Source organism: Buteo buteo, chromosome 20 (assembly GCF_964188355.1).
Source record: "Buteo buteo chromosome 20, bButBut1.hap1.1, whole genome shotgun sequence".
NCBI classification, from domain to species: Eukaryota; Metazoa; Chordata; class Aves; order Accipitriformes; family Accipitridae; genus Buteo; species Buteo buteo.
Genome location: NC_134190.1, coordinates 12,389,744 through 12,412,791, shown reverse-complemented (window position 1 = coordinate 12,412,791; position 23,048 = coordinate 12,389,744). Strand labels below are relative to the sequence as shown.

At 43.5% G+C, this 23,048-nt stretch overlaps 1 protein-coding gene across 4 annotated transcripts in view; it reads right to left on the bottom strand.

The window, feature by feature from the left end:
• Positions 1-12,435: 12,435 nt before the first annotated feature.
• The window catches only part of F13A1 (coagulation factor XIII A chain), a 64,005-nt gene continuing 53,392 nt past the window's right edge, over positions 12,436-23,048 (bottom strand). For all 4 annotated transcript variants that reach the window (XM_075052335.1, XM_075052334.1, XM_075052333.1 and 1 more), the window contains 3 exons: positions 20,142-20,302; positions 17,005-17,141; positions 12,436-13,033 (listed from right to left, as the gene is read on the bottom strand). In XM_075052335.1, the coding sequence (XP_074908436.1) occupies positions 12,889-13,033; positions 17,005-17,141; positions 20,142-20,302 (443 nt within the window). In that variant the 3' untranslated portion in view covers positions 12,436-12,888. The remainder of the gene's footprint in view (positions 13,034-17,004; positions 17,142-20,141; positions 20,303-23,048) is intronic.

Sequence of the window (23,048 nt, the reverse complement as noted above, 5' to 3'; positions counted from 1 at the left end):
CAGCTCTGTCTGATTGGCCTCATTGCCTCCCTTGGCAAATGATTAGCAGAAATGTTTCCCCCTTTCTCTGGCTTAAGCAGTGGGTTCAGTTCTTTCCTATTGTATGAAGCTATAGTCCCTGTTCAGGTTCTCTGATTTTATTCCCATTATTGATTTTCCCCTTGATTTTGCTGTTAATTTTTGGAAATCCCCTAAAGTCAATACATGTGAGAAGAGAAGCAACAGTCAGACTTCTGAAGAAGTTGTTTTACCAGCTCTTGTGTTATTGTTTATCTATTCTGGTGCGCACTAGGAAGATTAGTTCTGCTCCTGGAGCTGGCTTCATTGCCCCATGACTTCATTGCTCCCTTTACCAGGAGCCTAGTAGGGTGGATTGCAATAGTGAATGGATCTACTGTAACCCAGCCAGACATCAACAATATGCCTCAAAATTCACAAAGCACAGGAAATAAAAAAGAAAGAGGAAAACCAGTTGTCTTTTAATTATTTGGTGTTTTCACATGTTTCTTATTTATTTTCAAGGGACAGAGAGGGAAGCACAAAGTCAAATATCTCTCTCTTCCCTCACTGATCACTGCGATGGGTCTTCATGGCCAAGCAAAGGGGAGTGGAATGGATTTCTGATCTCTGCTGCTACAGGCACTTGCCAGACTAATCTCAGTTATCTCCCAGCCACATTAACTGTTAAGTCCAGGCTTCAACTCCATCACCTTGAGTTTGTGTTGCACCAAAGCCCCAAGCTGGTAGGCTCACTGTGGGGCTGAAGGACTGACAGCCTCTGGACAGTGTCATGCTCATGCAGACTGTGCAAGTCCAGCAGCCTTGATGGTGGTGACTTTCCCTAGGGAAGCTCACCAGGCCAGGATTTGCCTGAAAGCCCTGATCCTACTGGCAGATAAAAGCATTCATCCGTCTGGATAGGTAACATCAATTAGTATAAGAAATCATTAAAACAAAACAATATAAGAACTGGACAGTGAAGTCCTTGCAAAGTTAGTTATTGCAGTGGCCCGTCGTTTCAGTCACTAATGTCCTACCGAAAGCAGCATGGGATACTCCCACTCTCAAGCGCTAGTACAGACAGCATACCCCAAGCATGTATCACCACATATGTTCAGGGCTGAAAGATGGGATCCCACCACCAGTACGATGTCCACGGATACCCTGCACCTTGGCCAGGAGTTTTGCCCTCTGCCCTTCAGCTCTATGACACCCCCTCCTTTGATTTTTTTTCACGGGCACTACAATGTGTCTGAAGTTTCTGCCCTAAATTCAGTAAGGCCAAGGAAGGAGAGAGGGAGCCTCAGCAAGGGCTGGAGGAAAAGGTCGAGGAGCACCACAAGCCCCAGCTTGCCCTGCTTTTCCTCCCCACTGGCTATTCAAGCCCTGCTTAGAAAGCAGAGTTACTCTTTCTCCACGGGCTTTCTGTTGTACAACATGACTGCGTTTTCCTGATAAGCCCCTAATGCACAGAGTGGCGAGAGGCCAAAAGTTACTTGGAAAATTGGGATACTCAATTAACAGCTGATTTTTGAGAGGAGTTAGACTTCCTGCCGCATTTTATGGATTTAGCGTGTGACCTGCATTAACTTCTCCCGCAGCAATGAGCGTGCTGCCTCTGCACACAGGAGCCCTGTGCCAGCAATCAATCATCCAGAGCTGCAAACACCTAATCACTCATCCCAGATGGACTCACCAGCCCACCACCAGAGAAGTGCAATGCCACTGAGCCTAAACAGTCAAGACCCTCATCTTGTTCTTCTGCTAATCCCTTTCCTTATCCGCTACATTTTCCCCCACTCCTGCAGGAGATGAGACTGGGATCCAGCAGGCAGGGGTTGCACTCACCTCACAGTCCTCCTTCCTGCCCCACCACATCATCCATCCTGGCCAAGGGAGGGACTATTCGTGTGGGAAAAAGTGTGTAATTGGTATAAACAAGGGTGATGACTGCCCTGCTAAAGGGCTGACTTCATATCAGTCATGCACTCCTGTTTCTGAGCACTTGACTTTGTGACCTGTTAATGTCTCCTACGCAGACCCAACAAGAGTAGGGTAAGGTGAGTCCCTAGGAAGGGCAAATGCCCCAGTTTGTCTTTACATGCTTGGACCTGCCAGTCAGAGCTGCCAACCATGCACAAAACAGACAGCATCAGGGGGAATGCAGCTGCTAAAATCTTGGAAAGGCTGCAGCTTTAGCCTGCAGCTGAGCAGGCAGAATGTGGTCCGCCCGCACTATTATTTTAGTCCATGGTTTCTTTCTAAGCGCCAATTTGTAGGAACATGTTTTGTGCAAAACAGACCTATAGGCTGAACGAATTGTAGTGGCTGAAAGCCTCTTCAAATATCACCTTTTTGAAGACCTTTCAGTTCTGGCACTAAGCTCATATGAAGTACCTCTGAGGCAGTGGAGAGGACAGAAGGCTTTTGGGTGATCTGGGAAGGAGGGGTGCCACCTTGTACCCAGCCCTCCTCTGGCACTGCAAGATGTGTCACTTTCCCATCTTGGCCACCACTGCTCTAAGTTGCTATGATCAAACAGCACCTTATTTGACAAATCAACCCACTGAGTAAAGTGCACAGTGCCATCCTGATTGGCAGGTACAAGCTGGGCTCTCAACAGTTTCTTTGACATAGTGGCAAAACCAGATCAGAAGCAGAAAAACCAGAAAAAAAATCAGAAGCAGAAATGATGCAATCTGTTACAGGAGTTCCCAAACACAGACCTGCTTAGAATTACGAAAAGTAGCTAAAGAAAAGCTATGTAAAATTATTGTTGTCAAGGAAAGGCATTCATATAGACATATGAAGAAAAATAAACCCCACTTTCTTTTCAATCCAGATTAGCCTACTAAGATGTGATACCACAGGTACTGCTGTGTGTGCTTCTCATCAATTGTATAGTGCTGCACTTGCTCCAACAGCCAGAGCGGCCTCTCGGCAGTATTTGATTAGAGGCTGGGTAATGTCCATTCTGTGTTCCATACAGAAGATGTGATAGAACAAATTCACACTGCTCTAACACACTAAAATGCTCAAGCTATTGGTAATGGTATCTGCCCAAGAGCTTGCAGCTGATCTGCTTGAAAGCAAAGCAAGCCCATTCCATGTGTTTTGTTACTCTGCTGTGATATTGTCACTGTTGTGACATTGGTTCAGCACAAAGTATGAGAAACAAGAAATAAAATGAAACAGCATTCACCTTAATACAATTTGTCCCCATACGAGTTACTTAGAGAAAACTGTTCTTAAAAGATTTGTGTCTAATTTAGGACGGCCAGAAGTTATACCTTCTGAAACAGGTGAAACAGGATTTCTGCATCTGTCCCAAACAGGCATCCAAGTTGCCAGCCGTGCAATGATTTGGGACTTCTCAAAGCATAGCTCACTTCTGGCTGCAATGAATCTAAACCAGCCCTTCCCAGGAGAGGAAAATATCTCTGTAGAGGAGTCTGGGCAGCTCCAATGACCGCAGAGCCGTTGAAGCTAATCCCCACACTGATCTCCAGAAATATGAATCCCATAAATTCCTTGATATCAGAGCTTTTGTCCTGGCAGCTGCCTAGTACCTCTCCTTAGAGGGGAGCTCCAGCTCTGACCAAGGAGAAGAATGATAGTGCCAGGGTGGATAACTTCCTAGGCATTTTCAGAAGACTGGAGGGAAAGACAGAATCTCTTATCATTCCTAGTCAAAACCCATAACGTCATCTGTATAAAGCACTTATTACAGCATTTTGAAGAAAGGATGGACTGCACGGAGCAGAAGGCAACAGAGATGTTCTTGCTACACAAGAAGGGATGTAAGCCACAAAGTCCCTTTCTTGCTCCAGGGAGAGAGGTATTCAACCACTCTTTGTTTGAGCAGTGACGTAAAGGAACCAAGATCCACTTGATGACAGGAATTACACACTTCAGAAAGAAAACTGCATAACCAGTTTGCCTGCTGGTATATCTATGTTGTTCTAGGTACAGCCTCTTCTGCCCCTCTCCCTCATTATTGTCCCTAGTTGTTGTATTTGCTCTCTGGCAATCTATGTATAATACTTAAAAATCACATGCAGGGATTTTCAGCATTGTGCCCGATAGGCTGTAACAGCCAAACCGCCAAATATAAGAAACATACATGTCAACAACTAGCCTACAACACAAACTGTTTTCTTAGGACTTTAAACATTGACTGGTCATGGAGGGATCTAGTTGGGACTACAGATTAGCATATGGTGACAGTCAGAAATTGATTACTGGCAAAAAGGCAGTGAGAAGGATCTCCTTCTTCTATGAAGCGTTGAGGTATGCTTCTCTAAGAATAGCTGTAAAACCGTGAGGAAGTGTAGGTGGGTGCACTAGCACCCAGGACACCCCCAGCCCACCGTGCTCCAGGGCAAACACGGCACAGGGTGGGGGGCCTTGGGGCCACACTGAAGAGGCAAACTAGGGATGGAGGGAGCTGTGGAAAACTTGATGATGGAGAAAGCAGCAGCTGGTATCTTTGTCTGCACTAGTAAAAAGTCAAAGTACTGCAAAGATTAATACAGTGTCTTCACCTGGTCCATTAGCTCGGTGGGTTTTTAGAAGTCCAGCTAACAAAAGGCTGAACAAACTAAATGCTGTTTCCCAGAAAAACTGATGTCTTACAAGAACATCCTGATATTACACAGCTTCACTAGAAAGACAGCAATAAGACACTTAATATTTATTTTACTTTCTTATATTCCTGACCCCCCACAGTCTGAAGTCTGCTTTTATTCCCCCCCTCCCTTTTTTCTCAAAATGATGGCTTTTCCCATTTGCCTAACCTCACACCTTCAGTTGTAACCACAGTTGGATGCAAGTTAATTTGCAGCTTGATGATGACACTTCCCCAATGCTAAGTGTCTCTGAACACAGAGGCATTTTTTTCTTGGGCACCAGTAATGCTGATGAGGCCAACAGAGCTTTGGGAATAGGTTTTATTAGTTAAAAGCTCTTCCAGAGCTAGCTGATCGGAGCACAAAGTGTTGTTTTATAATGCAAAAACAGTGGCTACCTTACTTAACCAGTTGAAAGGCAGAAAATAATTCACTAGCATGTTGCAGTGGGGTTTATAATGGCCCTCTGCAAAGCTTATCTTAGTGCAGGAAAATATCTTCCTATAAACTAAACTGTTTAGGCAGCAGAGCCTTTGGAACATCATCTTTATAACAGTCCCCAAATTAGCTCAAGTTGTTTGCTTTATAAAGGACAACAAACCCAACAAACTTTTATGCAAACAGCAGGGTAAACTTTCACAGCTGCAAAGGAGATTTGGAGCCAGTGTACATCACTAATAAAGTATACTGCATTTAATTAAAAGGAAATGAGTCCCCCAAACATGCATCTTGTACAATCACAAGCACAGATACAGCTAGATTAGTGTAAAGATACTTTCAGTGATCAAACTGGATCAGAGCATGCCGCTCTGTAGAGGGCACCAGGAATTCCTGCTGGTAAGAAACCAGACCTGTGGGAGACCAGAGATATTTTTTCTTAAAGTTGGACTATTGAGAGATACATTTTGACTGTTGCTTACAGAGTACAGTCTATTTTATGCCTCCTATAGGAGCAAGCAGTAGTGGTGTGAATGCTTTTGTACCAGTACGTCTACAAAGGGAAATACTGAATGCTTCAATGCTCTCAGATCGCATTGCCCAGGCAGATCTTTGCCATGCAGCTCTCACAGATGCTGAGCTCTTGACCATCGCTCACATCTCCTGACCAGGAACAAGTTTTTGAATCAACAGCTTACAGCGCTTTGGTTCACATCAGAGTGGTCTTGGAGCGCACATTTTTCCAGCTCAGTTTTGTCTGAGAGCAGATTGAAGAGTGCACTAAAGGCTCTGCAAGTGCTCATAGCCCTTCAGACCAGAGAGGGGCAAGTTCAATATGAACCCTCCAAAAGACAGTATAGCTATTGGGTACTCGACACCAGCCATTTCACTCTACAGATCTGCTCCTGCTAAACTTACTAATGCAAATGTAGCTGAAGAATACTAAAATTGAGTTACAGTTCACTAGACTTACCCCTTACTCCAGGAGGTTTTGGCTGTTCAGTTTTCTGAAGTTCACAGCAGCATTTCTCTATTATTCTGCAGGCTATTTCCAGACAGGCTATTTCTGAATTTTGTAATCAGATAAAACAACCTGAAGGGCATCACATAACCACTGTGATACTGAGACATATTTACTTTGAAGAAGAGCAGAATGCAGATAACATTTAAGAGCACCTCAGAACCCTATGAATCTACATAGTGATGAAAAAAATCAGCTGGTTTTCAAATATTGATATCCAACTCCTTATCAGTAAATTGTTGTAGAAAGATGATCCATGGTCTTCTCAAGGGCAGTCACACTGGTAGTTGAGTGAGAGATTTCATGAAACAATGCATGCAAAAGAATAAAATATGTTCAACCTCGACTGTACAGAGCTTGTAACCAGGGCAGGTTTTGAATCTGTTTCAGTCACAGTTGGGTCCAGGTTTAACCTAATGAATCTGGATCCCAAGTGAAACATATTGTCCCCACACAGGTAGGCCGCTCACTCATTAGCAACGTCCTTTCAAAATACAGATGCTTAAAACAGCTGTATTGACTTTAGATGGTACTTAAAGTGACATAATATTGGGAGAAGTTCAGAGGAGTGAAACAAGACTGATTACAGGCATGGAACAGTTTCCATGCACAAAGTGACTAAGGTAGGACTCCTAAGTCTGAAAAAGATGTGATTTGGGGGAAATACAGTACAGAAATCTCTGAAATTACAGACCACATGTTGGAGAGGGAAGAAGTTTTCCCTGATTCTTCCAGTACCAGAGATACTTGGTGTCAAAGGAGGTCAATAGGAAAATGAGGTTCAAAGTAAATGTGAGATGTTTCTTCATATCTTTTGGTAGCACACTGGGGAACTCCTTGCCCAAGCATTTGGTAGATGCTAAAAGCTAACAAAGCCGCAAAAGTTCACAAAACAAAAAGCCAAAGCTACCAGAGAGACTACAGGGCATTTATGCCCAATAGGGAAGCTCCTGTAGCATAAGCAAAATACCTGCATCTGCAACGCCACTTATTGCTACTACAGGTCTCACACTTCCTACTTCTCACAATCAGGGGTATCATGATGCATTCGGATCACCCAAATTTACAGGACAATGTACTCTGTAAATTAAACTATTTCATGAACACACTAGGAAAGAAAACAAACACTTCAAACAAGGTCTAAATCCCCTTTGTACAGACTAGCCTAACATGCAAATTCACTGATTCATCGTTTAATTCATGATGTTTCTAACTCACAAGTTCTCTAATTCAAAACTCACAACTCGTGCAGTTATAAGCAAAATAATTACCTAGTCGACAGTGAGAATGCTCATTCTTCCTCCTCTGTCACCTTGTGGGTGTTCCCTGTATGACACCTGGAAGCACAAAAGCCTCAGCAGCCTGGCTGCTGTCGGATCTGCTGCAAACGCTTTTTGGATCCGCTGATGTATTTATAACTTCCAGCTTGGAAGTTTGATCTACACCATTTCCATAAGTTACCGGATTCTGAAGAAACTGTCAAACAATGAATACACAAGCATTATGGCTGCAGGAGACAGCAATCTGGAGGTGAGAGCAGCTGCATAACGACCTCCACCCCGCCTGCCCATCGCATCCTGCCTACGAGTTGCTCTAGTTTTGACCTCATGGTGCTGATCCCAGCACACATCGGGCCCCAGCACGAGCTGTGTGTTAGCCAAACCTCGAGCAGGAGGTGAGTGAGCAGTCACGAGGGGTCCTTTTTATTCCCAGACTAATACCGCAGAGGCCAGATAAATGCAACCACATTTGGGCTGGGCTGCGGGTGACTTAAAGAAAATGCTGAGCCCAGCCCGGACCTCCTCGTGGCACACGCTCAGCCATGCAGTTGGTTTGCAACTGTTGACTGCCTCGCAGTGCCCAGGTTCCCACCACCCAACCCACCTTCTGACTTTCCTTTCCCCATGATTTGCCAGCCTTGCAGACAAAGCTTGCTCCTGAGCCTAGCCATGGCCCTCAGCATAGGCTTACTGGCCTACCTGTGGAAAAATTGAATCCCTGTGCTGCCAGCCCACGTCCAGCTCCAGTGACAGCCAGGAGGTCTGCCTTCTGCCACCAGTGCCAGTGTCTCCTGTCGCTTCCCCACGTTAGGCAACACAGCCTTGGGAGCCTTCCTCTCTTCCAGCTTCCTCTTCCCCCCACGAATCTTCCCTTTGCATCATTTTGGCCATGTTTTCCCTCTTTAGCAAACAGTCCTTACTGTCTTTCTTCAATATTCAACTCAGCTTTTTCAACTTTGCCTTTAAGCACTGAGTAAATCCCTCTCACCTGCATGTCAAAACCTCCTAGCTTCTCTCAGGCACTGTCTTCCATTACAGGTGCTACTCCAATATAAATTTCTCTAATGTACATATCGCATCCCTACTCAGCACAAGCTGTCATGCCAGCTCCAATATATAGGACAATCCCTCTCCTTCCATCAAAGCTCTGAGTATACTTTGACTTTCTCTTTCATAATGGGGCTATTAATTTTAGTTTGAACTAGCTCAGACACTTTTCCCACCCCCTCTGACCTGGTCATCTTCCTCCATTGCACCATCACTCAAATTCTGAAGCTAGCACCAGCAGCCTCTGCTGCCGTCTCCTCCTCAGGGAAAACAAGGACAAACATAAAAGCAATATGCTGATGAAAGGGCAGCCTGTAAGTCCCCAGCAGGAGAAAAGGGCAGGGGGCCAGGTGTGTCACCCATTTGGCAGAGCATTTATTGATTAGTTTCAGTTCAAACCAATTATCACTGGTAGTAACAGTCACTAGAAAAGCCAATGCTCAGTCACATTCTCTGATTTTGTTCCACAAATAAGATGCTGCCATTGCTTGTGAAAGGTCACAGCTTGGTGATAAGCTAGCAGCACAGGCATCAGGACTTGTCAAGCTTTTTCCGTGCTTTGTTTAGCTGTAGGAGCAATTATCTAATGACTTCATGTCTACTACTGACTTTGTTTTAGCTTTGCTTTGCTTTATCTAATTGCTTGGTGAAATGTTTGCTGTTATATGTCTTTTTGTAACTCGTAGATAGCAATAGCAGGTAGTTATTCTCTGTAGAATGAACTATGACCCCCAAATAAAATGCAGCATAAAGGTTCATTAGCATGAGATGCTAACAGGGGCCCTGGCAGTACAGGTGTAGGATGATGTTGGAGGCCTCAGGCTACAAGTTACTCACCAGTGGTTAATTAGCGGTCATCAAAGGGTGCAACATTAGCAGGCAGGTAAGACAAATTTTAGATGTAACAAAGGAGAACAAACAACAAGTACCCAACACTTGCAAAATGCATCACATATAGCAAATTTGGATCTACTGTGAAGCTGTGAACCAATGAAGAAAGAATGAGATGTGGAGTGTATTAGTAAGCATTCTAAACTGAAGACATCAGAGGGGCAGTGTAGTGGTGCATACAACAGCAGAGAAAGGGGAGTATGCTAGAAAGTTTGTATCAGTTTTACCTGATATAATTTGGACTATAAGTGTTACCATCATCGTAATAAAAATAGAAGAATATAATTCCATCCTAATTATCTCAGCTAATAATAGTTCTTTGATTAGACTATTTTTAAAAAGACTAATATTGTTCCTAGATCTGTCTCTAAGGCTTTTTTTGTTCTGATCATAACAAGATTTTGAATGTGACAAATTAATGTGAATTGAAGCAACCTGCTCTGTAGCTTGTATGTAATAAGTTGGTAACAAATGAGGTGTGCTTTCAGGAGCACACACACTTTTGTTCGTGCTTCTCTGAGCTGCTGGTGTGTGGCATCTGTGGAGGCAGGGGTTTGGTTTTGGACATTCTCCTCCCCAGTCCATTTCCAACACATGATGGTTGGGTTGAGGACACAGGTTCACCTCACTCAAAAGAGACCCTCAGCTGAAGAGTTTGAACTCCAACTCTTGTCAGGTTCAAAGATCCTCCAGATCTGGGGTTGCCAATCTGACCTTATTATTGATTGATTATTTCCTATGCATACATATAGTGCTATCACAGCACTCACTGCTTCTTCAGTCAGATTTTACCCATGATTCATGCAACAGCCCATCCACAGGGTGATGAGTGGCTGAAATCCTAGAGGCCATCCTTGTTTTGTCCTTAGTTTTTGTGAGCAACTCTGTACAGAGTGAGCGGGCTGGTGATGCCAATGGCTGTTGACATCCCTGGCCTCTATTCCCAGTCATCATTTCTCTTTACTTCAATATACCCCTCCATAAACTATCAATAAAAATACTTCCTGTCTCCTGGTGAACATCATTCAGCTTAACGACTTAGTAAAATGCCTTGAAATATTTAGCTGAGAGAAGCACACTTTAGAAGTGGGATGTAGGTAAGGTTTCATTAGGATCATACTGGCCACTTAATGGGCTCTGACATGTTAAAGCAATTTCCAGGGGAATCTGGGGATTCTCTTTGCTGGCACTGTGATGTGCTCTGGAAATTATCACCTTTTCCTATGTATTAGGTAGTCACTTGTTAAAACAGAAGGAAAACCAAAGACAAATAGTTAAAGTGAGCCTGGGTTTGGGTTTTTTTTGTTCATTTAAATAAAGATAGGCTTTTCTCCTCAGCACCAAAAAAAAAAAAAAAGGCACCTTTATTAGCATGGCTCAGAAGTGAATTTTTTAACTTTTGCAATTAAGGTGCAGCAAGTGGTGTCTATAGTGCCACTATGTAGAAGAAGTGATTGATCAAAATACAGAACACGAGACACAAGTGCATTCAGATATGCTTTATTTTAAATTCTTATTACACTGTAGTTATAAAAAAGCTGGAATGGAAAGCAGGTTTATATGCAAGAGCAAAAAATGGATAATTTTATTAAAAGATGTAGATTCTGGTAGGACTGCTTAATTACTTAACAGAGATTGTCACCTTGCATTTACAACACACTGTTCAGTCCCTTGTACCCCAGAGGACTTATATAGGAGACTTTGACATTGCAGAGCTTCTAATGTGGTCACATAAGCTGTACAAAATGAGTGTGTGCCCATGCCTGAAGTGAAAGCCCCCAGAAGTCTGGTGTCCCTGGATCCAGGGGTACTCACTGAGCATATGAGGTGGTATGAATCTTCGCTTTGTTCCACATACTTTAGCAAAAGAGCAGCCTGCATTTCTCCCCTCCCAGGCCTTGCTTATTTTTAATAGCTGGTCACAGGTTTTGCAGGAGGCAATGTGTGGCAAGAAGAGGAGCAAAAGGCAAGTCATCTCCCTTGCTTTCTCACTAATGAGACTACAAAATGACATGGCCATACAAAGTACAATGAAGCCCCAGTGTTTAACAAGCACGAGGCTCTTTTTAACTTTTTTTGGAAGCTCAGTGAGCTCACCTGTGCTGTTAGTATGGGACATGCTCTTACTCACTGTGGCCAGCGGAGAGGCGTTGCCACAGCCTGTGGCACGTGCAACTTTGCCTTGTGGAAAAAGATCCCGCGAAGGATTTCAGGGGAGATGAGAAATGAACACACTCACACACCTGCTGCCCTAGCGCAATGGGGTCCATGGCTTAGGACAGAGCAGTGCCCTGCATGGAGGACTAATGGAAACCATCGATTCAGAGCAGCTTCTGGGCCAGGTCCTCAAGGGAGGAGCGATGCCCTGGGAGGCTCCACTGCACCTCACAGAGGAATACGCTGCGAGGAAGGCAGAAAGCATATCCAGCTTGCAGAGTTTCTGAATTTCAGGATACATTTTTATTCCTTTTCCAGCTAAGCTTCTGTCCTTGCATACTCCTGGGGTTGCTCAAGTAACAGGACTTCATTCTGCGTTAGCCACAATTCCCGGGAACTTTCAGGCATTGTTTTATCTAACCTCACCCCCAGCTCCAGCGCAGGATATTTGCTAGGCTTGTGGGCTGGCAGGAGAAGACCATCAGGCTGCTCCCTCCACTCCTCTCTCTTTCACCCCATTTACCAGCTGGCAGAGCCTGGACTGCTCTGGGGCAGCAAACCCGCCCGACACACACATGCATGGGAAATAGGGCTACGGGGTGGGTTCAGGAGAGAAGAAAAGGCAGAAAAGGATGAAGAGAGAACACATCATACACGAGATGTGGGCAGAAAATGCAAGTTTGGTGTGATGAACTCTGAGCAGGGGCATGAAAAACTCTGGATTTTCATCAAACAAAGGAGAGGAACAGCATATCTATGGCATACGGGGTGGAATGAGGGCATGAAATACAGGAGTATGTGTGGGTGCCTGCACACATGAAAGAGTAGAGGAAAAAGCATAGGGAAGCAGCAAGAGGAAACAAGGAGCTGGGAATATTCTGGAAATAACACATCCTGAAAGATGTTTCTAGCAAAGCAAGCTCTCCATGAACTGGAAAATTATAACATTGTAGGATAAAGCAGTCCCTTTAGCTAGAAACACCTGTTTTTATTGCAGCCTGAATGATCTACCGTAGGGTTGTGTAATTCAGTCTAAGAATTTATAACACTGGGTTTTCTTTTTTTTTCCTTTTCAGTGAAATATCAGGCCTTAATTAAAACTAAAGTTCAGACTACTTTGGTGAACGGAGCTTTTCAGATTCCCTTGCAGCACTAATGCAAAAGACCATAAATACAAGTGAACTACAGGAATAATATGGCCTAGAATTGCTTTTAATTACATGTATCTAATTTTAAATCATTCACTATCCAGGTGCTTTTTCATGCTCTCCCCAGTCTTACCAATTAGTTTTCTTTATCAAATTTTTTTCAGCACAAGGTTAACCAAAATAACAATAAGCAGATTTCTACCTTTCCCCCCTCCCTGCTCCCCGCAATGTGATATTTTGAAATACAGCTAAATAAGAGATGAAGGCAGCACCTTGGCTCATGGTTTCTGAATCTGGACGTTCAGCTCACCATAGACATGCCTCAAAGCATCACAATTCAGGCTTGCAATCAACTTTCGTAACCCTGGTCGTTTTGGGGTGCATTTTACTTCCCAGATCAAGGTAGAGTTCACTGGGATTTGCCTGTAGGGAAAAAGGAAAGATAAAAATATTGTGATCAGTCAGCCAGTGCTCTCAATCTGACCCACAACTGGAGAAACTGCAGGTGGACAGTATAATGCCTCTCAATTTTTTTATGTTTCACTCATTCTCATAAGTGTCCTATAAATTATTCCCTCCATCTTCTATTCCTCTCAGAACTGACTCTGTCAAAGCCTTTTCTAGCCTTTCCTCCAGGCTAATTTTAAATTTCCAAAATGAATCCATTTTCTTCTGCCCCCTGTCACTTCCTCTCACAATCACTTTCAGAATGATCTTCTTTATAGCTAACATATTTTTCCTACTTTATAGTTCCATTTTACCCATTTATTATAGCCTATAGCCTGTTGATGATTCCTTAAATGGTTAAATAAGCCCTTGTTATGAAGCATCTAGAGCATTCTCATGCAAACCTGACGCAGTGCTGATGAGACACTGAGGCCCTCCACCAGCTCCTACCCTGAACCACACTGCCATGGTTGTAACATCAGCAGATCTCCTCACTGGCCACTTTAGATGACTTCTTCACGTCCAGACAAACAAGTCAAAGTGTTCTTGGGAGTCCTGCTGTTAGCAGTTACTCTTTTACATTATGTATGACTCTTGATAACTCATACTATAAAGAAACTGTATTCTGTGCTGCTCTTGATTTTCAATTTTTGCTACAATTAAGATGCACAGAGACCCTCAAGTATTGGGTTTCTGTGTTTTCTTAGTACTTTCACTACATTCTGTGTGCAGATTTTGAAGGCTGATATTGATTGATTGATAGACTGATTGATTGATTGATTATGTTTGAGGCATGTCAGGATACAGCTGCTCCAAAGGAACCAATGGAGAAGGTAGCATAGTGGGGAGCTATTTGTAAAAATGAATGTTCTTTTCCTCAGCATTATGAAAGACGATTATGAATTTAGCCAGTGTTCTCATCTCACATGACTATGGTATCCTGCAAACAACTGAACAAAGTCAGAATAAAGTAAGCCTAAACCTTAGTCACTCTTTCAAATTCTCATCTGGTAGGATTTGGCTCTCAAATGCCATGTCGATTGCCGGGGTCAGGACAGAAATGACTGCCCAGGCTTAGCACAAGTTGCCACAAGACAAGAAACCTTAATTAGCTCTAAATGAGCTAGCCTGGGATCCTCCCACCTGAATATTTGTTTCAGTGCAAGTCTGCCCCTGCTAAAATGGGAGGTGTTCTAGCTCCTTAGAGGTTAGCTTAGGTATCTCTACATGGCACTGCATTCCATTTTGCATATACAGTTATAGGTATCCTGGGGCATGTACATAGTTTTAGAAAAGAAAAAGCAGAAGATCATATTTTTGGTGTGAGCATGTGCAGACTGCTTCCAGCAAGTGTTTTCCCTCTTTTTATCTTTGCTCTTAATGAGAGTTATTCTGTTCCCTTCAGCTGGCCTGCCTGCTCCACCAAATGCCCACTAAAATGGTAGCAAGATAAACCAATGACTTTAATTGCTGCACAAGGTTAAATACCTTTTTAAATTTAGAGTTTATGGGAATGATCTGCAAGGGATTAGCTGTATAGAAAGTGAAGAAGATATTATACAAGTCTGCTGTGCAGCAAGGTTCAGTCTACTTTCTTGAGCACTTGGGGGACAGAGTCTCTAAGGATTGAAGGTTTCCAGACCACATCTTCACAGTGTTCCAGTGAGAGGGGGTAGCACTACCACCTCTGATTTATAGTGTTATCATCTCTGCAGACATATATATACATTTATATATTTGTGTGTGTGCAGGAAGACAACAGCTGTGCTGGGAATCTGAACCCACCTTTTCCTGTTTCTCTACTGTCCTGCTTCTAAACCAACTTGCTTCTCTCTGCAAATACTAATACTAGCTGAGCTCTGACATGTAGAAACACCCGAAGTGACATACCTGCTAGTCTGAATGCATGCTTGGCTAAAATCCTTTTGACACTATCCATCACTGCCTGGTTAATTCTCATCTGTCATGCAATGACTATGCCCCATGTAGGAATTGCTGCTGCTAAAGGTTTTTCCATAAATCATGCTTCTTATCTGTCTGAGGCTAATAGCCAAATCCCAGCCCCAGCCCCCTCTTCTTTATGAATGATCAAGGCGGAAGCCCCCAAGCCACTTCATTCCCAGAATAATGTTGTATCAGCTGGATCACACATACCTGTTTTGTGGAGTCACCCAAGTGATACAGAAAAGCTACCTTAAAATACAGAGAGGTCAAAAGTCTCATCCCCACAAAGAACTGCAAAAGCCACATCCCATGTGTGACAGTTCCTGATGGACAGGGAAGCAGTGGAAGGGTGGGGAAGGCCTGGAATAGGTTTAATTCTCTTTGCAAATGGAGTAAAGCCACCCTAATCTGTTTTTCCTGGGAGAGAATTCAGTGATGAATGGTTCTGTGTAAATATGCTGAGCCATCACAACACCAGAGCCATTTATCACCCTGAATGCATGGAGGCAAATGTGATTATTATTTAAATAAACTACAACTGCCCCCTGCTCTGTCCTCTGTGTGTATAACCTGCAGCCTTCATTCATCTCAGAGAAGTTAAATCTTAAAATGACTAAGCTGATCCATTTCCATTTTAAATGATGCCAAAGGCACTACTGAAAAGGGGAAAACATGGTGACTTGAAGGAAAACGATGTCTGTTCCATGAGTCATTTTTCTCCCTAACTCCTGTGCCTTTGATGCACCTGACAACTTCTGCGTCCTTGAAGGTGAGAGCAGCCCATGGCAGCTTTTGGATCGAGAAGGATGCAGAACAACAGGGGAGGCTGGCACAGCTGGGTAGCAAGGAGGGCTGTCGCTGCAACTTGTGTAACTCATGTGGACCGTGCTGAGTCATGTTCAGCAGAGTTTGTGACATACCACGTGCACAAAGCAAGCACAGTGTGATGCCCTTTCACAGTCATTTTTCTATCCGGCTCCACTCTGGAGACTGGTTTTGATCTTTTTATCACTGGCCCAGGTGCAATCAGGCTCAGACCTCCCCTACTGGCTGCAGAAAATGCTGACATTTTATGCAGCTGCTGAAGCACAGGCAATTTTTCAAACTCCTTTTGCACACACCTGGGGACCATAAGCTCAGGTAATGATAGATAACATTGCTTTGGCTGCCCAAGACTAAGCAATGGCTGAAAAATTTTCCAAGGGTGTCAGTTATATATCGTGGAACTGGCTAATGCTGAGCTTATAACACTGAACTCAAATGGAAAGAGGGTTTAGGAAAAAACGTGCTTAGCGTATGGGTACCACTGTGTCAGCGTGAGGTGCAACTCTGAGTGTAGTGAAGGTGGCTTTCCTCTTCGTCAGGCTTGGGAGCACCCTGTGTTGGGAACACGCCTCTGTGCCAGAGCAGACCTGCGCAGTGGTGTTACTGGGGGGAGCTGTGTGCTCGCACACACACTGCAGCCATCCCAGCGGGCTCTGCTGCATCCGACACACATTTCGTGTCTTGACATAAGCTTGCAAAGATCATCTGAGGTACCTGAAAGTCTTGTATAATCATGATCAACGAGTGGAGAAAAGCCCTTTTTGAAAAACAGCACAGGACTTGATTTGCACATACTGAGCAAGCGGCAGTAAACACTTGATGTGTGGGATAAATCTGTCTGTCTTTCTGTGATAGCAGCTCGTAGGTGCTATTGTCAAGCGCTAAAAATAATGTAATACAGTGAAAAAGTAAACTCAGGCTGCATTAGCAACTACCCACAACCACTACCTCTTCCTCCAACACTGGTACTGAACAGACGAAATGCTCTCACAGTCTCTCTGGACAGCCTGACTTCTGACTATTGAGACCTATAGCCCCCCTGTGCATTGAATTTTAAAGTAAGGACAGAGTGTCTGAACTGAATTACTCAGTGCAGCATTAGTTAAGTGTCTCTTGTGAGCTTCCTCCTCTAAGCAAGCAGGGGACGAACTCCCCGCTAGTTGTGCTTTCTTCCCTACCCGAACTCCTTTTTCATCGTTCTCAGCACGCCGGGTCCCTCGAGGCGGAGCGTGACGTTCTCCAGGGTTTGTTTCAGAGGATTGGTGAATTCCACAGTCACAGACATTTCTCTACCAGCTACCATCTCACCTTGGGTCTGCAAGACAAGGAAAGGACAACGCTCCACAAGCTGATAATAATAAAATGCCCCAAGCTGAAATCTGTAGGGTAAAATGCACAGTACTTGCAAGGAAGGAGAGGAGGGGGAATGGAGCACACAGCAAAACAGCATGAGGCAGAGAAAGCCTAGTCAGTAGAAAACTGTTGGATGGGCCCTTAGGTACCACTGCAGATTTTTCAACCCATTGCAATTTTCCCTCAAGCCACATGGCAGGTCAAGAGGCAGGCTTTCATTTGCATAGAAAAACCAGAAATCTGCATGCACAGTCCCGGAGCTGAGTGTCCAACTGCAGCCGAGTCCAGCTGAGGGGGCCTCTCTCCCCCCTGCCCACCAGCACTGAAGTGCACGGCCTGCTCAGGTCATAAACTCCAGAAAGAGAAGGGCAGATCTTATTACCCTAAATTAGAAACATTGGGTCACATTTCTTCACCCCCCCAAAAGTGTTGTGCCTATCTCCCCCCTGCCTTGCAACCGCCTGTTGTGCTCTGAAGGGTTTCCAACCCTGCGCATGTGCTCTATGTAGACCTGAGAGCCAGTTGTCCTGCAATACCCTTACACAGCAAAAAAGCAATACATTTTGCACTGGAAAATATTAAACTGTGAGACTAATGAACAGAGATTGCATTGACTTCCACAGGTATTACAGTACACAGCTGAAGGGATCTGTCTGTCCCTTCAGATCAGTGCCGGTAGTACAGCTGCCTGGAAAACACCTCCAAATGAAGGTGGTTTTATACAGACTACATGCATGGAGATTTGGGTTTTTTTCCCCCTAGGAACACAACATTTCTCACAGAATATAAAAGGCTCAGGCAAGGGTTTTCAGCTTACGGCTGGCAGATCCCAGCTGGTCCATGAACTACTTTAAAGGGCCTTGAGAAAGGTAACTAAGAAAAACAAGTATTTTGTCAATAAATTTAAAGTGCTCTGCTGGGGTCTGCAGCCCTACTGCGAATTTCTAAGGAGTATGACAGTTGCAAAAAGCTGGAAACACTCCGGTCTAAGGGATTGCTCTGTACCAAATACCAATATATTGACTAGAGTAAAGGATGAGATACTCGCAGGTAAGCTCTCAACAGCATTTGACCACCTGAATTTGCAAAAAGACATCAGTGGCATTTTCAGAAGTCCTAGCCCAGTTGGAGGTCTTATGTCCTCCTTATTTCAATTGCCCATTTAAGATCACTGTTACATGGGAGGATTCAAAATCACCCTGAACTCCCACACATGCAACTGAGACCATGATACGTATTTGCTGAGCTCATTTTTGTAACCTGGTCTCAAGCTAAATTAGAATATGGTGTAATCTCCTCAGCTGTTAACTCCGACAATCTTAGACCACCAGACAAAGATCAAAGGTGTATCCAAAGACATAAGGGGAAATAAGCTTTTTCATTCTTCTCTCTTACTCTCACATTAAGGACTCCAGTCAGCCAGTCACATTCAATGGAGAAATCTGACAAGAAAACTAGGGAGATACGCTTCCTCAGATTTCTTTAAAAAGCAATAAAGCAAAGTTTGCTATATAAATATATAGGTATATACACATGCATGCACACACACTCTCTTAAAAAATCCAGCTATTAAAATTTCAGCATATTTTTACACATCACAAAGAAGCAGAGACAAACTCAGTTTTATCAGAAAACATGGTTATTGGACAACAACCTATCCTATATACTAAACATCCTTTCTTCATAACAGCAAGAAGGATAAACTATTTTGAAGCTGAAATTGGGGATGCTGTATAAGATGTTCTGTTTAAGTATTGAATTGAAAGAACTCTCTACTTTTAAAATTTGGTTATTGAAGACAGGTATTTGAAGTAGAGTTTATCTGCCTTGTTTACCTCCTTTCTAGAATGCTCAGTAAACCAAAAAACTTTTGTTTGAAAATACCAATAATCTGAGCAGATAATCATGACATTTCTACAGACCATGAAATGGGGTAGATTTTTTTGCAAACTTCACTGTAGTTTTGATCTACGTTCTTTAAAAAGCTTTTTCTGCAGAAGGCTGTGGTTACTACGTAAATTATTATACGGAAACCTGAACATTGGTTCAAATAAACATACAGGAGGAAAAAGGTCTATAAACTTAGATTTCTTTCAAGGTCCTGAATTTTAGGGAGCTGCACTCATGTTTATATAAAGCTTCCTGAACAGGTGTTCTGTTGTTGGGTTTTTTTGTATTAGGAAAAAAGCAGATCCAAATGACATCGTTCAAAGCAGATGAAGGCTCAGCACTTTTAAAAATAAGGCCATTTATTTGGATGCCCAGTTATGAATTGAGAACTCTAAATCTCAGCCCTGCCTTTGCCATACAATGTAGGGTCCTTGCCCTATCACAAACATTACACTTCTACATTGTCATAGGTACCATGCCACCCTCTGCAGAAATGCTTGAGCTTTCAGGGAACTCTGCTGACAGTACACTCGCAGAACAACAAAGCACTGAAATCCTGAAAGCACTGTCCCAAATTGATGCTGCCTGTCTGAGTTTGAAGAAACTTTCCACAACACCTGCAGGAACTTTCCAAGCAAATTCACCTCAATAGCAGTGTCCTTCATTCGTCAGCAAGAGGCCTCTGTGCTGTGTTGTTTTAAATATAATGGACTTGTGAAGTAGTTAAAGACCTGAGTGACTTGAGTGAGTAATCTCTCCTACCCTTTGAGTTTCTCCAGCTTTCTCAGATCTTTCCCCTCCTTCCTCCACTGAGATCACTCCAGCTTTCCACTACCAGTGATGCCGTCAGCCTCAGACTTCAGTGTAGGGATACTCAGTACAATGTATAACGTACCTATACACCCTCACACCCCCCAGCCAGCTGCTGCTTTATAAGGTCCATGTTAGATTGAAAGCCTAACGTGCACACACACATACATCCTTCTGTCCCAGAAGTGAATGTGACAGCTTTGTAGAGAACAGCCCGCACGCAGCGTGGTGGTCGCTCCCCTCCACCGCAGCCTTGAGCTACCTTGATCCGCAGCGTGGGAATTTCCAGGACTGTTGCCTTCTGCATGGCCAGAATCTTCCCTGTTTCAGTGATCCGTGCTGTCACAAAGAAATGAAAGGCGGCTTGGTCCAGCAGGTCACTCAGGTACTCGCTCGATTTGATCAGAACATCAAAAGTGCTAGCTGAAAGGAGAAACAGGAAAGAAAAAATGCATCTGAAGCAATCTAATGGCTAATTACTCCTCCCATCATGGCTAGTGCCAGTTACACAAATGCCCTGGAAAAAAGGTGGCCCACGACCAAAGAATGGCTTTGATTTTTTTGCCCAAACTATCTCCATTTCTTTACCTCACCACTCCCCCTCTTATCTTGCCCTCTTTCCATTTAGGCTGTGAGTTCCCTGGGGCAAGGGCTGGGTTTGTGCACAGCCTCTGCCCAGTGCCCGTCAGCATGGGCCCAGGTCACTGTTGAAGGTTTCTAGGCACTACCACAAATTAAGTGAGAACCAAGACTGGCAAGAAATAGCTACTGGGCACAAAGGTCCAAACCAGCTTTTGAGTGTCCCCCCTGTAAATGTTTGCTCTTTCACTTTATTCCTGCGTTTTCTCTGCCTCTCTTCCTGGCAGAGGGATGCCACCAGGGATGCCACCAGAGCAGCCACTGGTGGGTGTGAACTCATAGCTGGGAGACCACCTGCTCTCCAGGACATGTCTGGATATCTGCCTTTGTCCTACACTGGATTTGCCTGCAAAATTTAGCAAGAAGGTCCTCCTGTCGCCAGCATGCCCTCCAGAGAGCTTTCACGTGCTCCCTGACAATAATTATTGGAAGGAACAAGTCCCCCTAGGCTAGACGGTTCAGATGCAGGGAATCATTAATTTTAACCATATCGAACTGCAATTCCCAGGCCAACAAGGGTGTGAGAATGTGATGCAGAGAAGCAGACCTGCTAACTAAGTGACCAGGCAGAATATATAGACCTGGAGCTCTTGCATCTATAAACATTCATTATAACCCCAGTAAACATATCAAGATCTCCCATCTGTTAACTATGATTATTACTGTTATCCATTATTTGTATTGTATTTGTGACATACACTGTACACACTGAGATAATTGAACTCAATTGGGTGAACGACATTCACCCCTTTTCACTCTTTTGATCCGCTCACTTCAAAACCAGTTTCTTGATTTGGTTTCAAAGCTATTCCCTTGGTGACCACCTGACCCGGATTTACCAGGCCAGCCTTAAATTTACTTGATGTCCTCCCCCTCCCTCCCTCTCTCCCTCCCTTTCACTCTGTATCTGTTGTAAAAGAATTTCCCATAATGCCCCAAGCTGTAAATTATAAATCAGGCAAGGTATTTCTCATCTGTGTAAAGTAAATAAATAAACAAATAAATTAGTTACAATTGAAGAGAATTTTACTTTACAGTGGAAGGAAAGACGAACTCTTCTGTTTAAATTTAATCACCACAGGAAAAAAAAGAATAATAGACTTCCATTCTCTTAGCACTGGCTGCGCTGGTAAATTGCCAGTACCACTTACTGCACCTAGGAAAGCCAAGGGAGACACAACACTGAGCTGCCTTACAGCCTTTCAAAAAAATAGAGAAAACTAAATATAACTGAGTAGATGCAAGAGCACCTTTGAAGGCACTGGAAGGTTTAAGCTATTCAAATCCTCAAAGATGTTTTCAACCCACACAATTCCTTTAATCATTATTCTGAAAACCATGCATTCGCTTCCTGTTTGAAAACTTGGTTTGCTTCATTCTTTCAGCAGCATGGGCTGGAAGAATGCCTTTGACACATTTTTATTGTATTGTAATTTTTTGTTACTTCCAGACATATATGTACACTTCTTGCCATGAATGAAGCCTACAAATTCTGCTTGAGTGCCTCGGAAGGTATCCTCCCATCACACCCCTGATGGAGTATTCTCATGCAGTTGCAAATGATCATGCTGCCTCCCTTCACAGTGCCCATCTGCTCAGACATTGTTCCTGATTGCACGTGTAGTCCTTTCCAAGGCAAAGGTGGAAGAATTAGTGCTCAAGTTTTATGTATCACCTTGAGAGATGGCATAACTTGTGTGGGTTTTTTGTCCTGTTACGGGACAAAGTGCTCCACAAGTCGATGACTGTAGCTCAGTTATGAGCTAATTTACACACTGAAAGGTGGTAACACCTTAAAACCCGTCTTCTTGGCCAGAAGCAGTGATGGGGACATACTTTTGCTACACATGCAAAAAAATCCATGTACTGTTCTCTCAGGTGCCTCTCTCTGCTCTGTGTTCACTCACCATCAGTCAATTCAGTGTTTCCAGCATGGTTTCAAGAAGCTTTTTACAAACCATTTACTTAACTTAGAAGAAATGAATTATGAGGCTCACTGATGCTTAAACATCTATTCCTTTCATTTTTTGCACAAAGCCAGATGAGCCTCAAAGCACTGCAGAAGCTGTGTTTTAGGTTATAATACCTTAGACAGACCTTTGATGCGAGAGCAGATGTAAGTCCTGGATCCAAGCACAAATCACAGCCAGAAAGTGTAACAGGTATTTGCACATCTCCTACAAGATCACTGAGTTTCCCCCCGTCTAAGAAGCATCACAGAATTTAGACCGAGCAGTTGAAATTGATTTTTTTACTGTACCTAGCCAAGTCTCCAAAAGTTTTGCAGTATTTCAGATCAAATATTTAGTAACTGATGCAAGCCACTGTAAACCCCCACACTGTGTTTTGATAGACTGTGTTAGAACAATCCAAAGCCCATTTCCAGACACCCAGCAAAAGAGTTGGGGAATTAGAAAGAACCAGCAAGCAGCTGTCAGAGCTTTGTTATAGACCAGAGGTAGAATTTTTATTAACCTTCACCTGTAGATCCCTGTAAGTGGACTCTTATTTTATGGAGATTAATCAGCTC